At 43.5% G+C, this 15,795-nt stretch overlaps 1 protein-coding gene across 2 annotated transcripts in view; it reads left to right on the top strand.

Moving 5' to 3' along the window:
- The window catches only part of CPNE1 (copine 1), an 85,123-nt gene that overhangs the window by 30,436 nt on the left and 38,892 nt on the right, over positions 1–15,795 (top strand). For both annotated transcript variants that reach the window (XM_082271322.1, XM_082271323.1), the window contains exons 2-4: positions 10,996–11,124; positions 11,243–11,422; positions 12,655–12,729. In XM_082271322.1, coding sequence (XP_082127448.1) covers positions 10,996–11,124; positions 11,243–11,422; positions 12,655–12,729 — 384 coding nt within the window. The remainder of the gene's footprint in view (positions 1–10,995; positions 11,125–11,242; positions 11,423–12,654; positions 12,730–15,795) is intronic.

Raw genomic sequence — 15,795 nt, 5'->3', positions numbered from 1 at the left:
AGGAATGACAGCAGGCAGGTGTGAGTTCATCTGCAAGACTTTGGAGATAGCCTGGGGTCAAGAAGGGCAGCAAAAAAAGGCACTTCTCTCCAGGAAAAACAGAGACTGACTAATGCCCCGTACACACGTGCAGATTGTCGGCCGAAAATGTTCGGCCGCCGAACGATCGGCCGATTTTCGGCTTGTTAGTATGATGCTTCCGACAGCCGACAGCGCACTTTCGGCCGAAAAGAATCTGTCGTGCAAGCATTAAAATTTTTGTATGCCGACACCAGAGCGGCCGATTGTTCGCCAGTCAATACAGAATTCGGCCGACAGACAGCAGATTTGCAAGACTGGGCATGCTCAGAAAAGAAAAAACACAGGGAAAGTTAACCATCACATGACATCACTTCTGCAGTCGGCTGTAGTCGGCGGACAAAATTCTTGTGCAGTCTTTTGCACTTTTCAACAGACACGACAGCCCGGGGACAAAAGACGGCCGATCGTTCGGCCGACGATCTGCACGTGTGTACGAGGCATAACATTCTGCAAAATATTGGGGTAAAACCTTTTTTCTCTGAGGAATCCCCTTTCTGATTGTTTACCTTGCCTGGAGATGAAAAGGTGAGCACTACCATCAGTCCTGTGTCATGCCAACAGTAAAGCATCCTGAGACCATTCATGTGTGGGGTTGCTCCTCATCCAAGGGAGTGGGCTCACTCACAATTTTGCCTAAGAACACAGCCATGAATAAAGAATGGTACAAAAAACATCCTCCGAGCAATTTCTCCCAGCCATCCAAGAACAGTTTGGTGAGGAACAACGCCTTTTCCACCACAATGGAGCACATTTGCCATAAGGCAAAAGTGATAAATAATTGGCTTGGGGAACGAAACTTCGAAATTTTGGCCCAGGGCCAGGAAATTCCCCAGACTGTATTCCCATTGAGAATTTGTGTTCAATCCTCAAGAGCAGGGCCGGGACAAGGCCATCCAGCGCCCAGGGCAAAGAGGCCAAACAGCGCCCCTCCCTTCCCTTAGCGTTAGGTTCAAGGTGCCCCCCTCCCTTCAATAAACGATTACGCTCAAGGCAGCCACCCCTCCTGCCCACTCCTTGTCATGACCATGGATGCCCCCAAACCTTACATGATACCACAGTGCCCAGGACAGCTGCCCCTCCTGCTTACTCCTTGTCATGGCCATGGATGCCCCCAAACCTCACATGATATCGCAGTGCCCAGGGCAGCTGTCCCTCCTGCCCACCCCTTGTACTGGCCCTAGATGCCCCCAAACCTCACATGATACCACAGTGCCCAGGACAGCTGCCCCTCCTGCTTACTCCTTGTCATGGCCATGGATGCCCCCAAACCTCACATGATATCACAGTGCCCAGGGCAGCTTCCCCTCCTGCCCACCCCTTGTACCGGCCCTGCTCAAGAGGCAGGTGACCAAAAATCCACACAAATTCTGACAAACGCCAAGCACTGATTTATGCAAGATTGGGCTGCCATCAGTCAGGATGTGGCCCAGAAGTTGACTGACAGCATGCCTGGGCGAATTGCAGAGGTCTTGAAAAAGAAGGGTCAACACTACGAATATTGACTCTTTGCATAAACTTAATGTAATTGTCCATAAAAGCCTTTGACACTTATGAAATGCTTGTAATTATACTTCAGTATACCATAGTAACACCTGACAAAAAAATCTAAAACTGAGGCAGTAGACCTTGTGAAAATTAATATCTGTGTTATTCTCCAAAATTTGTGGCCACGGCTGTAGAAGGGTGCTACATAAAAAAAAAAAAAAAAAAAAAAAAAAAAAAAGGCAACCCGGAATCTCCGATCAGCTGGTACTGAGCGGCGGAGGGAGAAAGCAGTGGAACGTTGCCAGAGTGGACAGGTTACCAAAACATTTTATCGTTATATTGCTCGTGTTTTCTTTTATCTTTTGGAAGTGCAATATGTGAGGGGATGGGGAAAGGTCTGCAATAAATCACCTTTTTTAGCAATATTACCCTATGAGTCCTTCCTATTATTATTGCATGTGTTCTACGAGAGTTTGGAGCATTGGAGTCTGGTTACTTAGTGCTGAACATTGTGTGGACTTAAGAAGTGTGCGCTATCTTATCTCTGGCGGTGGGAGGTGTAGTGCAACCAACCACTTGAGTGTTAAAGCCGCAGTACCCAACGTCCTGTCGGTGAGTGCCCAATACCTAGGGGCCAGCACTAGAAATGTGGTGAAGGCACATGTTTCAGTAACCGATAAACCGGTGAAGGACACAGATTGGCAATTGAAGGACTGTGGTTTTCTGTGAACATTTTAGACCATTTGTTTCCTAAAATCTCTTCTAGAGCTTTCTTGTAGCACTGCTAATGTGTTCTTTTTCCCAGGAGGGCTTCCTGTTTGAGGGTCAATTAACCACTTCTAGACTTCTAGCCCTCTTAATGACCAGGCCATTTTTTGCGATTTGGCACTGCGTTACTTTAACTAACAATTGCGCGGTCGTGCGGCGCTGTACTTAAATATAATCGATGTCCTTTTTTCCCACAAATAGAGCTTTCTTTTTGTGGTATTTGATCACCTCTGCGATTTTTATTTTTTGCACTATAAACAAAAAAAGGGCGCCAATTCTTAAAAAAAAAAAAACAATATTTTTCACATTCTGCTATAAAACATTTTAGGCTAATTTTTCTGCTACATTAAAAAAAATCGCAATAAGCGCTCTGTGATCATTCCAGAGAGAACAACGGTCAGCTGTGTTTACAACCGCTGACCGTTCTTCTCTCTCAGCGGGGAACGATCGCGGGTGTCAGACGGCTATCGGACCTGCCTGCCCCATGCATCGGAGTCCCCGTTGCCGAGTGGGGGTGGGAGCGCGCCGCCAGTGGCGAGCACTCGCCACCTAGCTGCAGGCGTGCAACGTCGGTTTGCGCAGGAGGGGCTGCCTGCCGCAGTATAACTGCGGCGGGCGGTCCTTAAGTTATTTTTTATATATATATATATATATATATATATTTACATATGATATAGATGTTTGATTTTAATTTATAGCAGCTGCATCTATTATACATCCCCATATATCTGAAGTGGTGTCTTTAGCGCTGGGTGAGTGTGGTAGAGCTATATAAGTACATAGCAGTATTCTTCACTCCTTTCTTTGCACAAACAAATATTGCCTGTATTTTCATTTAATTTTGCTACCTATGGCTAATACATGCGTTACTGCTTGTGTCCCCACTGGAGAGATCTGTAACAGGCATTAAAGGCTATCGCACGTACTCTTCACTAGGAACCTTCCTCATTTTAAAGAAACTTTTTATTGGTTCCATGTTTTGGAAAGTTCTGATATTTTGAAACCACCCAGTGTCCATTAATCACAGAGAAGTAAGGTAGCCATAAAAATAAACTTATCAGTAAGCACCAATTTGCTTTAAAAAGTTTTCCTATATCAGTAGTTTATTTGCTGTATTTATGGCACTGGGGTTTGCTTCCATGCTCTTATCAGTAATAACACGAGTTCAGGGAAGGAATTTCTGAGAAGTCTATATGAGTTCCTATTAGTGTGCAGCAGAAAAGGGGGCCCGTCTGAGGCCATTCTGATCCCAGGCAACTTCTGTGCACGTAGCTATTTGTGAACTATTCGGGTACAATTCGATCACAGACAAACTTTTCATCATCCAATAAAATGGACAGACGATGCAAGACGATCCAGACAATGCAAGTGCAGCACACACAGTATTGTTCTGCACTTTGAAAATATACTCACCGGCCACTTTATTAAGTACACCTTGCTAGTCCCGGGTTGGACCCCCTTTTGCCTTCAGAACTGCCTTCATTCTTTGTGGCATTGATTCAACAATTGGAAACATTTCTCAGAGATTTGGGTCCATAGTGACATGATCGCATCACGCAGTTGCTGCAGATTTGTCGGCTGCACCGTTCCACCATATTCCAAAGGTTCTCTATTTGATTGAGATCTGGAGACTGTGGAGGCCATTGGAGTACAGTGACCTCATTGTCATGTTGAAGAAACCAGTGATGAGATGATTTGAGCTTTGTGACATGGTGCATTATCCTGCTGGAAGGAGCCATCAGAAGATGGGTACACTGTAGTCATAAAGGGATGGACATGGTCAGCAACAATACTCAGGTAGGCAATGGTGTTTTAAAACAAAGCTCAGTTGGTTCTAAGGGGCCCAAACTGTGCCAAGAAAATATCCCCCACACCATTACGCCACCACCAGCCTGAACCGTTGATAGAAGGCAGGATGGATCCATACTTTCATGTTGTTTACGCCAAATTCTGACCCTACCATCCGAATATCGAAGCTGAATTCAACACTCATCAGACCAGGCAACGTTTTTCAAGTCTTCTGTTGTCCAATTTTGGCGAGACTGTGTAAATTGTTTACTGTTCTTAGCTGACAGGAGTGGCACCTGGTGTGGTCCTCTGCTGCTGTTGCCCACCTGCTTCAAAGTTTGAAGTGTTGTGGGTTCAGGGATAGTATTTTGCATACCTTGGTTGTAATGAGTGGTTATTTGAGTTACTGTTGCCTTTCTATCATCTCAAACCAGTCTGCCCATTCTCCTTTGACATCACCAAGGCATTTTCCCCCACACCACTGCCGCTCATTGGATATTTTCTCTTTTTCGTACCGTTCTCTGTAAACCCGAGAGATGGTTGTGTGTGAAAATCCCAGTAGATCAGCACTTTTTTAAATACTCAGACTAGACATATGCCGGTTTTCGGTAATTCGATATATCGCGGTATTGCATAGCCACGGTATTGTTATTGTGGCATTTTTAAAATACCGAGTTTCTCTGCTCCAGGGTCTGACATGTGAATTGATACATTTCAGTGAGCTGGATGACTCATTCACTCACACAGCTAACACCTTTCAGCATCTCCCAGTAACTATAAACAAAAATGTTTACATTGTATCTTTTCCTTCCCTCTGCCAGGGAGAAAGGAAGTTTAACCTCTTAAACACTGGACCTTTCTCTGACACTTGTTGCTTGCAAGTTAAAATCAGTTTTTTTTTTGCTAGAAAAGTACTTAGAACCCCCAAACATTTTATATATTTTTTTAGCAGAGACCCTACAGAAAAAAATGGCGATTGTTGTAATATTTTATGTCACACTGTATTTGCGCAGCAGTCTTTCAAACGCAATTAATAGACTTTAATGAATAAAAAAAAAAAAAAACGTAACAGTAAATTTATCCCAATTTTTTTTTTGTTACACAGAGAATCGTGAGAGAATCGTGATCTTTATTCCAAGCTAAAAATTTGTGATTCTCATTTTGGCCAGAATCGTGCAGCTCTAATATATATATACATACATACACACACACACGCATAGCAGCCCACATTACATTATTATATAGCCATCAAGCAGTGTCTGGCCCAGGGCCGGATTAAGAGCATCATGGGCTTGGTGCTGAGGATTTTGAAGGGCCTTAAGGGCCGTGCCTTGGCATGCACCCAGAGGAGGAAGGGTGCAGCCATGCATGCCTAATTCAACATGGGATGCTGTCTCTGAAGCCCATAAACACATCCCATCGGCAACTGTCCCTCCTTGTCCGGCCTTCGTGCTTTGTGGGGAGGTTCTGAGGGAGCTGCCTGGGAAAGCGAGCATAGAAGCCAGACTTCTGTGTTTACAAGTGACAGAAGAGCGGTAACAGTGAATATGGCCAACCCGGGGCCTATAGAAAAGGTAGGGGCCTGGAGCTGCAGCTCCAATAGCCCCTATGTTAATCTGGCCCTGGTCTGGCCTACCTGGTGATGACTGGTCCTGGCGCTCTGATCCGATGGCCTGGTCTTTAAAGGGGCAAATCCTTGCGATCCAGAAGTGGTTAAACCTGCAGGAGGACCGGTGTTTTTATCTATTAATGACTTTACTATTGCTTTAGGCCTGGTTCACATGTATGCGGGTTGGTGGTTCACATGTATGCGGGTTGGCAGTTCACATGTATGCGGGTTGGCAGTTCACATGTATGCGGGTTGGCGGTTCACATGTATGCGGGTTGGCGGCCCACATTTGCACAGGCATAGCAGCCCATTGATTTGAACGGGCTGCTATGCCCTGATTTTCCGCAGAAAAAAGGTGCATGCAGCATTTTTTTAAAATTCAGTGGCCTTGAAATCCATCCTGCTTTTGCACCATGCGACTTACCTGCAGTTCCTGCTCTGGCAAGCTTTCTGCATTTTTTGTATACGTGGGCACGGCATTTAAAAACAGTTTGCGTGTGCAGCAAAGGCAGGTAAGTCGCATGGTGCAAAAGAAGGATGGATTTCATGGCCACTGCATTTTTTTAAATTCTGCATGCACCTTTTTTCAGCTGAAAACGCAGGCATAGCAGCTCAAGCCCATTCACATCAATGGGCTGCTATGCCTGTGCAAATGTGGGCCGCCAACCCGCATACATGTGAACCGCCAACCCACATACATGTGAACCACCAACCCGCATACATGTGCACCAGGCCTAAAGCGATAGTGAAGTAATTTATAAACAACACCTCCTTCATGTTTAACCACTTCTTGACCACAAGGATTTGCCCTCTTAATGACCAGGCCATCGGATCGGAGCCGAGCGCCAGGACCAGTTATCACCAGTTAGGCCAGACACTGCTTGATGACCTATTTTAGGCCTGGTTCACAGAGTCTGTACTGACTGACTATATAATAATGTGCATAAGTGAACCAAAGCCCCTAAATTCAGCAATGAAATTGAAGTGAGGTGGAAATTTAATAATTTAAATTTAATAATAGAATACCGTGATAATACCGTATACCGTGGCAAAACCATAATCAATTAATCGCAGCATGAAAATCTGATACCGTCACAAGCCTAACTCAGACCAACCCGTCTGGCACCAACAATCAAGCCACATTCAAAGTCACTTAAATCCCCTTTCTTCCCCATACTAATGCTCTGTTTGAATATCAGCAAGTTGTCTTCACCATGTCTAGATGCCTAAATGCAGTTTGTTACCAAGCAATTGAACAGGTATACCTAATAAAGTGGCTGGTGGGTGAAGATCGAAAATATGATCAGTAATAATTGAATATGGTTTATTAAAAATGCTTACTAAATCGATCTGAATTACAAATGGTTTTCCCAACACACACAGATAATTTTCACCATCGATAAGAAGTGATCAACAAAATTCTGCCACAAACAATTGTCTCACTAAAAAAAAAATCAAATGGAGGGGCTATGGTTTTTTTCTGTTCAGTTTGAATATTTTCGTTTTGTTGAGTGATCAGTTGTCACTCACATGTCTGTGCCCATCTTCACATGGGGCCACGCATCCCATCCAATCCGCCAGATGGATGGAAATTCAGACCGCCATCTGTCTGGATTTGGCGGACACGATCGGATCCAATAGCAGCGGGTGTCAGCGGACATGTGTCTGATAACATCCGCTGCTCCATAGGGCTGAAAAACGGACAGGTGGACCTGATCGGACAGCCTGTGTGAAAGGGGCCCAAAACCTTATATATATCGCCTGTTTTTTTGCATACTAATGAATGATCGCCTGTTTTTTTGCATACTAGTCTCTTATCGAAAAAGCCAATTGGTTACCAAAGTTCTGAAAATTTTCGTTAGCAAGAATATAGCTTTGGAAGTGATGTATTGTAATCTATTCTTTCTGAGCATGCGTGGTCTTGGTTGCACAATTTTTTTTAAAAAATTTTTCGTACAAATGCCATACAGGCATACCCCGTTTTTACATACACTCGCGAATACAGCTTGACATGGCACTACTCCTAGTTTAACATTGGCGTCTATTGGAAATCTTGGTCAGCTTGACATGGCACTGCTCCTGAACCATAAATGACAGTGACAGGGACACCAAACTTAGGGAGCACTGTGAGGGGACCCAGGACTACAACAGATCCTATTTTGTGGCCGGCCAGCTTGCCTAGGTAATCTACCATGTCATAGTCCTGGGTCCCCTTAATGTGCTCCCCAAGTTTGGTGTCCTTGTCGCTTCTAGTTTGGGAGCAGTGCCATGTCAAGCTGACCAAGGTTTCCTATAGAGCTAGTGTATTAACATGCATTGAGAAGTGAAAAAGGTATTGCTTTACTTTTAAGTACATTTTCGTTTTTACATACACGCTCTGGTCCCATTGTGTACTTAAAAGTGGGGTATGCCTGTACTAATTACTCGGAAAGCGTTCGTTCTGTTATTGTACGAGAAAAATGTTCGGGTTTGTCCCTTGGGATAATTGCGCATGAACTGTCGTGATCTGCTCTTGAAAGCTGTGTACGAACGATCAGATTATTGTAGGATCTCTTGTGATATTTTTCGTACATTTTTCTCATCGTGTGTACTAGGCATAACTCTACCCAAAACCAAAAAATGTAAAAAGCATTGCATGTAGCTGGGCAATGGCTCATTGGCTTCAAATTTAGCTGTATTTGTGGCAACTGTAGCAGTGAGTCATGTTATTCATAAGAATACAGGCTCTTTAATATTCCCGTGGGGTGTGTGATGCTGGTAAATGGATTAATCCATGGGAACACAAATGAAGAAGTGTGGTGTAATCCTTTCCTTTTTTTGTTGCCTGATTTCACCTCCTGCTAATGCATCAGCTGCTTCCTATATTGGATATTAAAATAATGGACGCACAGTTCAGCCAACACGGAACTTCTTCTTTTCAGATGATAACTTTATTTCATTGACTGACGACTGCTTGACCTCATTTGTCACCTGTGGCATCATTTTTTTTTTTTTTTTCTTTCAAGATTCTGATTTACAAGGTGAAGGTTTACCATTCCAAAATAAGGAAAACCATGATTTAGCATTCATAACTACAGCATAGAGCATTTTGGAACTTACCCACTTACAAAGTAACCTGTTTTCATTGCCGTTCATTCCAAATTCATAATAACAGACTTGTTGCTGTAGGTAATCTCCCCCTTTTTTATTTTTTTTTTTACTTTGCAGGGGCTTAGCTTGTTACTAAAGGCCCGTACACACGTACCGATTGTCGGCCGTAAATATTCGGCCAACGTCCGATCGGCCGATTGTCGGCTTGTTAGTATGATGCTTCCGACAACCGACTGCGACTTTTCGGCTGAACAAAATCTGGTCTGCATACTATAAAATTTTTGTATGCCAACACCAGAACGGCCGATTGTTCGTCAGTCAGTACAGATTTCGGCTGACAAAAGAAAGATGAGCAAGACTAGGCATGCTCAGAGAAGAAAAAACACACGGAAAGTTAACCATCACATGACATCACTTCTGAAGTTGGTTGTTGTTGGCCGACAAAATTCGTGTGCAGTCTTGAGCACTTTTCAACCAACACGACAGCACTGGACAAAAGACGGCCAATCGTTCGGCCGACAATCGGTACGTGTGTACGGGGCTTTACTCTCTCTTGTATAAGATCCACTGCTCAAAGGATTATCAAATAATTTGAATATCCCATCTCCCGCAATGACTACCAAGCCACACAACTCAAAATTCATTTTATTGGATACAAAAATAAATTAAATCCATAAATAATTAGTGAGAAGACTCGGAAACTGTCCTAAGCCTTAAAATCATTTAAAGTGATTTTAAACTTTGGACATGAGCATATCTCTCAAGTGTGTACTCCATTAAGAGTACTAAATGTCATTTTTATGGGCTGCTTCGCTCCTCTGCAATCTGCATAAATCTCTTCTTACAAGTTTTTTTTCCTGACACCAAGGGAAATAAGGGGACACCGCGACAGCTCATTAACAGTAGCTCTATTCCTGTGTGGGGGCGAGGAGCTTCCCTTCCCTTCTCTTCTTCTTTCTTCTTTCTTCTTTCTTCTTTCTTCTTTCTTCTTTCTTCTTTCTTCTTTCTTCTTCCTCTCTCCTCCTCTCTTCTCCTCCTCTCTTCTCCTCCTCTCTTCTCCTCCTCTCTTCTCCTCCTCTCTTCTCCTCCTCTCTTCTCCTCCTCTCTTCTCCTCCTCTCTTCTCCTCCTCTCTTCTCCTCCTCTCTTCTCCTCCTCTCTTCTCCTCCTCTCTTCTCCTCCTCTCTTCTCCTCCTCTCTTCTCCTCCTCTCTTCTCCTCCTCTCTTCTCCTCCTCTCTTCTCCTCCTCTCTTCTCCTCCTCTCTTCTCCTCCTCTCTTCTCCTCCTCTCTTCTCCTCCTCTCTTCTCCTCTTCTCCTCCTCTCTTCTCCTCTTCTCCTCCTCTCTTCTCCTCTTCTCCCTCCTCTCTTCTCCTCTTCTCCCTCCTCTCTTCTCCTCCTCCCTCCTCTCTTCTCCTCCTCCCTCCTCTCTTCTCCTCCTCCCTCCTCTCTTCTCCTCCTCCCTCCTCTCTTCTCCTCCTCCCTCCTCTCTTCTCCTCCTCTTCTCCTCTCTTCTCCTCTCTTCTCCTCTCTTCTCCTCCTCCCTCCTCTCTCCTCTCTCCTCCCCCACTAATAAACTAAAAAATGGCCAACTCCTGGAGGGCAATCCATTATCTATCCAGTAAGTAAGTGGCTCTAAACATGACTAAAGCTGGATACACACTATCCAACTTTTGTGGTTAGATTTCCTTCAGATTTACCTTTTCTATGTAGTTCAGGGGCCTGCCTGATTGCATACAAATTTGTTTGACCTCCTATAATATGGTTTTGGTAAGTCTAAAGGAAAACGTCTTCAGAAAATCTTATAGTGTGTATGGCCCTTAATACTTGCCACTTTGACAAAATTTTGCAATGAAGCTGCTGGTGGCCCATGCAGCATCGCAAACAAGATTATAGGAGATCATAGAAGAAAGCGTAGGGGTAAAGGTGGGCAAGTATCCAAGTACTGTGCACTGGTCATCAGCATCTCTGCCATGGGGATTTTTTTCTTGTAACTGTACCTGTCCGTTCTAGAATATCTTATATTATTTTGTAAGAGGTAGTAAAGGATGTTGGTTCTGCAATTACTGCAACTCCTATTTCTGAACCCATCTAGCCTCTTGTGTAAATAATAATCAACCAATAGATTAAACTTGATAATTCTCGAAATCCCTATGTGATGTTTTCTGCCTTCTACAGATGGCTCAGTGTGTGACCAAAGTTCAGTTGTCCATCTCATGCGCAGATCTCTTGGATAAGGACATTGGTTCGAAATCTGACCCCTTGTGTGTTGTACTACAGAGCATTGGTGATGGAAAATGGTCAGAGGTAATTCAATTTACTTAATGTTATACTGCATATTATACATTTCCAATGTTACTTCTTGAATTTGATTCCCTTGGTGCATGTTAACTAAATGACCTGCATCTTTAATCTTTTACTGTAGCTGGCAAGAACGGAGAGGGTGAAGAACTGCCAGAGCCCGGAGTTCTCCACAAAGCCAGTCATTGATTACTACTTTGAAAAGGTTCAGAGTATCAAGTTTGGAGTCTACGACATTGACAACAAATCTGTGGATCTAAATGATGACGATTATCTTGGGGGCTACGAGTGTACCCTAGGCCAGGTATGACCCCTGCTCTGGGAATAATATACGTATAATGATGACAGCAGCTTTGATTTAATCTCTTGGGGGTAGAGAGTCTCAAGTATTGGCTTTGACCAGGTAAGACTCAAATTTCAACCTGACTGCTACCAGTTTTGCTGCATTCCAGCACCAGGAAAACACAATCGGCATTAAATAACCTTTTAGCTTCTCTACAGCAAGAGTATAACACGAAAAAATAAATCCCAGCCTGTCTGACTCTAATAAAACAAATACAGTTTATTTCTTATTTGCCAATAAATACTTTATTTCTTATTTGCCAATGGTGCCACCACGTAGTGTCTGTGTAGCTGAGGCTTCCTCAAGGTTTGAAAGATTTTGGGAAAATTGATAGAATGTGATTACTTGGTTATTCTATGGCGCTTTTCCACTACATGGAACCGAACGGTGCGGCACGCTTTTGTGCTTTTCCACTGCTGGTACCGCATGGTATAGTGTCGGAACGGTTCGGTACGGCGGCGCTTTTCCACTGCATGGAACCGAACGGCACGGTACAGCTCTGAAAAAACAGTACCTACTCGATTGTGGTTCCAACAGGTACCATATCCCACAATCCTTTGCATGCAGTCACTACTAGCCACTGATTGGTCAGAGAATCCCATCCACCCCGTTGTTATCCCACCCACTTAACTTTAGTACTACTTTAGTGGAAAAGCAAACTGTACCGAACCGTTCCAACACCGTACCATGCGGTACCAGCAGTGGAAAAGCAAACCGGGCCAAGCAGGGCCGAGTAGAGCCTAGCCAGGACTTGCAGTGGAAAATAGTTCCAATAGTTTCTTGGGAATCTGCAGCACCCTTTTCTAGTCAAACAAGCTTTCCAAGAGCTTTTTCAAATTAATTTCCAAATAGGAGGGTTGACCTTTATCACAACCCCTCAACGGTACCCTTACAGTGTTCCAAATAGAAAACCAGTGTTTCCATCCCTTTAGGTGGGCATTGGTCCTAAACATTATTGTAGCAAATTATACCACTATAGCAAGGCATACCTGAAATCTAACCCTCGGCTCTGTACACAGTGTAAGGAAAGCCTTCATAGTGCCTTGTTATAGATAGGGAAACAACATTTTGAATTTTGTGACAATTTGAGAAAATTACAACATCTGCAGGTTTAAATGGAAATGCAAATAACTTTATAAAAATGACTTTTGTAGCAATTTTCTCTTTATAATATTGCCTTTTTTTGTCTGTAGATTGTGTCAAATCGTAAGCTGAAAGGGACCTTGCAACTGAAGGCGGGAAAACCTGCAGGAAAAGGAACAATTACTGTGAGTTATTAGGTTGTAAGATGCAAAAAAGAGAAAACAAAACGTATTAAATGGTGTAAAAACTTTAACTGCTTATTTACCACTTAAAGCGGAGTTCCAGCCTCCAAATACCTTTTTTAAATAAAAATACCCCTATAATACTAATCCATCGCCCTTTACAGAACCGCTATTCTCATATTTACAAGGTGTACAGTATTGGATTTTAGTCAAAATCTTACTTTTAAAAACGCTGTCTGGGCGTGGCCATCTTGGATGTGGGCATCTGAAGCCGCAGTGTAATCTGCTGCGTCCTTCTTCCTGATTCCAGGGAGTGGTCTGGGAGTTCTTCCTGATTCCAGCCTCCTGGGAATGATGACAAACAGCTCCCAGGATGCAATGCAAAGGCAGAAGTGATGTCGGTGGCCGTGGCCACAGAAGGGGGGAGAAGGAGGAAGTACAATCAAAAATGCCCTGAAAATAAGGCAAGGGACCCCGAAAAAAAATTTAAAATGCCCAATTGTTGATCAGCATAGCGAGCACTCCAGGAATCACTAAAGTTGCAAAATAGGCCGGAACTCCGCTTTAAGCCCCAGCCCTATTTTTTGTTTACAAGTTAAAACCAGTATTTTTTCCTAGAAAACTACTTAGAACTCCCAAACATATATATTTTTTTTAGCAAAGACTCTGGAGAATAAAATGTCGGTCATTGCAAAATTTTTTGTCACGCGGTATTTGCGCAGCGGTCTTTAAAACGCCATTTTTTTGGAAAAAATTAGAAAAATCACATTTCACTGCATTTAAAAAATACTAAACAGTAAAGTTAGCCCATTTTTTTTTTATATATTGTGAAAGATGATGTCACGCCGAGTAAATAGATACCCAACATGTTACAGTTTAAAATTGCGCCCCCCCGTGGGATGGCGACAAACTACGGTCAATTGAGATCTCAATCTGCGACGCTTAAAATTTATTTAATGGTTACCAGTTTAGAGTTAGAGTGTAGCTCTTTTTTTTAAATTATTGCCCACGCTCTGGCGATCGCGGCGATACCTCACATGTGTGGTTTGAACAGGGATTTCATTCTCGGCTCGACTTGCGTATATGTTTTTTTTTTTGTGCGCGAGCGAATGGTGACGGGGGCGGCTAAATTTTTTTATTTTTTTTTCCTATTTATTTTTTCTTTTTTTTTTTTTTTTTACTTTATTACAGGTTTTTAAAAAAAAAAAAAAAAATCTGATCACTTTTATTGCTGTCACAAGCAATATAAACATCCCTAAAAGACCCTAGACCCCTCCACTACACTTCCCTGTATGCAAAACGACGAAAACTGCATTTTTGCATACAGCCGTTTTTCTAATCTGCCGCCTTTTGCAGCACAGTTACCCGGAAGTGACGTCATGGACGCCGCCTCCGGGTTACGTCATCGGAGACTCGATCAATGCTGTTTCCGGCATTCATCGGGACTCCATCCAGCCGGCGGACGTTCCGGCTGGGTGCCCGGGGCTCCCGGTGGGACGGGAGCCCCGAGCAAAGCCACGGAAGGCGGCAGGAGGGGGGGGGACGTCCCCTCCCGCTCAACCGGGTAACGATCGAGCGGCCGCATCGGTCGTTACCGATGGAAAGCCGACCGTCGGCTTCAAACCACGGTACCGGGATGATGCCTCTAGCTAGAGACATCATCCCGGTATACCCCCGCAAAGTTACCCGACGTACCGGTACATTGATATGCGGTAAGTGGTTAAGCACACTTTGAAATATCTTGTGATCATCGGTTTTATAGTAATTACACGTTTTAATTTTTTACAGTTTCCTACTCATGTTCCTCTGAATTAAGCACACTTTTTCTCAGGTTTTTTTTTTTTTTTTTTTAAATCTGGATGGTTGCTGCGGGCATGGTACACTCGATGCAGGGCTGTGTGAGCAGCATGGTACACTCGATGCAGGGCTGTGTGAGCAGCATGGTACACTCAATGCAGGGCTGTGTGGGCAGCATGGTTAAAGCAAAAAGGATCTGGCATGGCAAACCTTCAGCAAATTTTAGGTCTTAAAGTCATGAGATTTTGATAGAAGAAAAACAGCGGTCATGCCTTACAACAATGATTAGAGAGCAACATATGTCAGTGGTGATCTATTGACCACCATTGATAACTTAAAATGTTGCCTAAATAAGAATTTTATATATAAATTATTACTTTTTATTATATTTTTTTGCTGTATACGCCCACCTCCCAGCATCCTAAACCTCTTAAAGGTATGGGAGTGTAACAGATCCCCCAATACTTGGACCAAGTATTTCTGACTTAAGTCCCCAGAATCTCAAGTGATGCAGTGACCTGGCCCCTCAATTCCCCCCAAACATTAGCCTGAGCTCAATGAAGGGTAAAACAAAAGACACTTTATTCACCAACTCACTTCCAGTATATACAGTCTCATGAGTTTGATTTCATTATCATATGCAAATGTAATTATATACAGAACATCGTTAACATACCTTGGCCTTCTGGAAAGAGACAATAGGTGAATGAGACTGCAACATTATCATAATTCAACAAACAACAAGCCCAAAACATAGCCAAATACACATTCCTAGAAGTGTAAAGATGAAAGCAGAAGACATAGGCTCTCAGACTTCCCGTCTCCATTTTCAACACACCTTATTATAACTGCCAATACACATCCCCACAGTAGACGTCATTAGCATCTCTTTAGTCTCTCAATGTGTGGAGAAGTCTGTGTGGAGAAGTCCTCTGCTGCAACAGGCAGCTTTAGGCCTGTAACATTGATCCCATTCTGAATCTGTATCTTGGGGTGACATGGATTTGAGTCCAAAGCAACACTACTCCCATTGTCCCCCAGCATATACCCCCACACAGAGGTGCACTCCCCTACAAGCCAGGGCCCATAGTCCGTGGGCAGGAGGCTGGCCTCCACACTCCTCCAGTAGCCCGTGGTGAACGTCCCAGGAAATTGCGTTCGTCACAGGGAGGCATTGGCGCCAAGAGATTTATGCAGTTTTTTTTTAATGTATTAATGTTCCACAGGAAGCAGGCATTGATCTGTGAAATGCAGCGAGCAAGCAATATGACC

The sequence above is a fragment of the Pelophylax lessonae genome (genome assembly GCF_965119305.1).
Source record: "Pelophylax lessonae genome assembly, chromosome: 11".
Lineage (NCBI taxonomy): Eukaryota > Metazoa > Chordata > Amphibia > Anura > Ranidae > Pelophylax > Pelophylax lessonae.
Note: the sequence above shows the minus strand (reverse complement) of the source record. Positions and strands in the feature narration are given on the sequence as shown.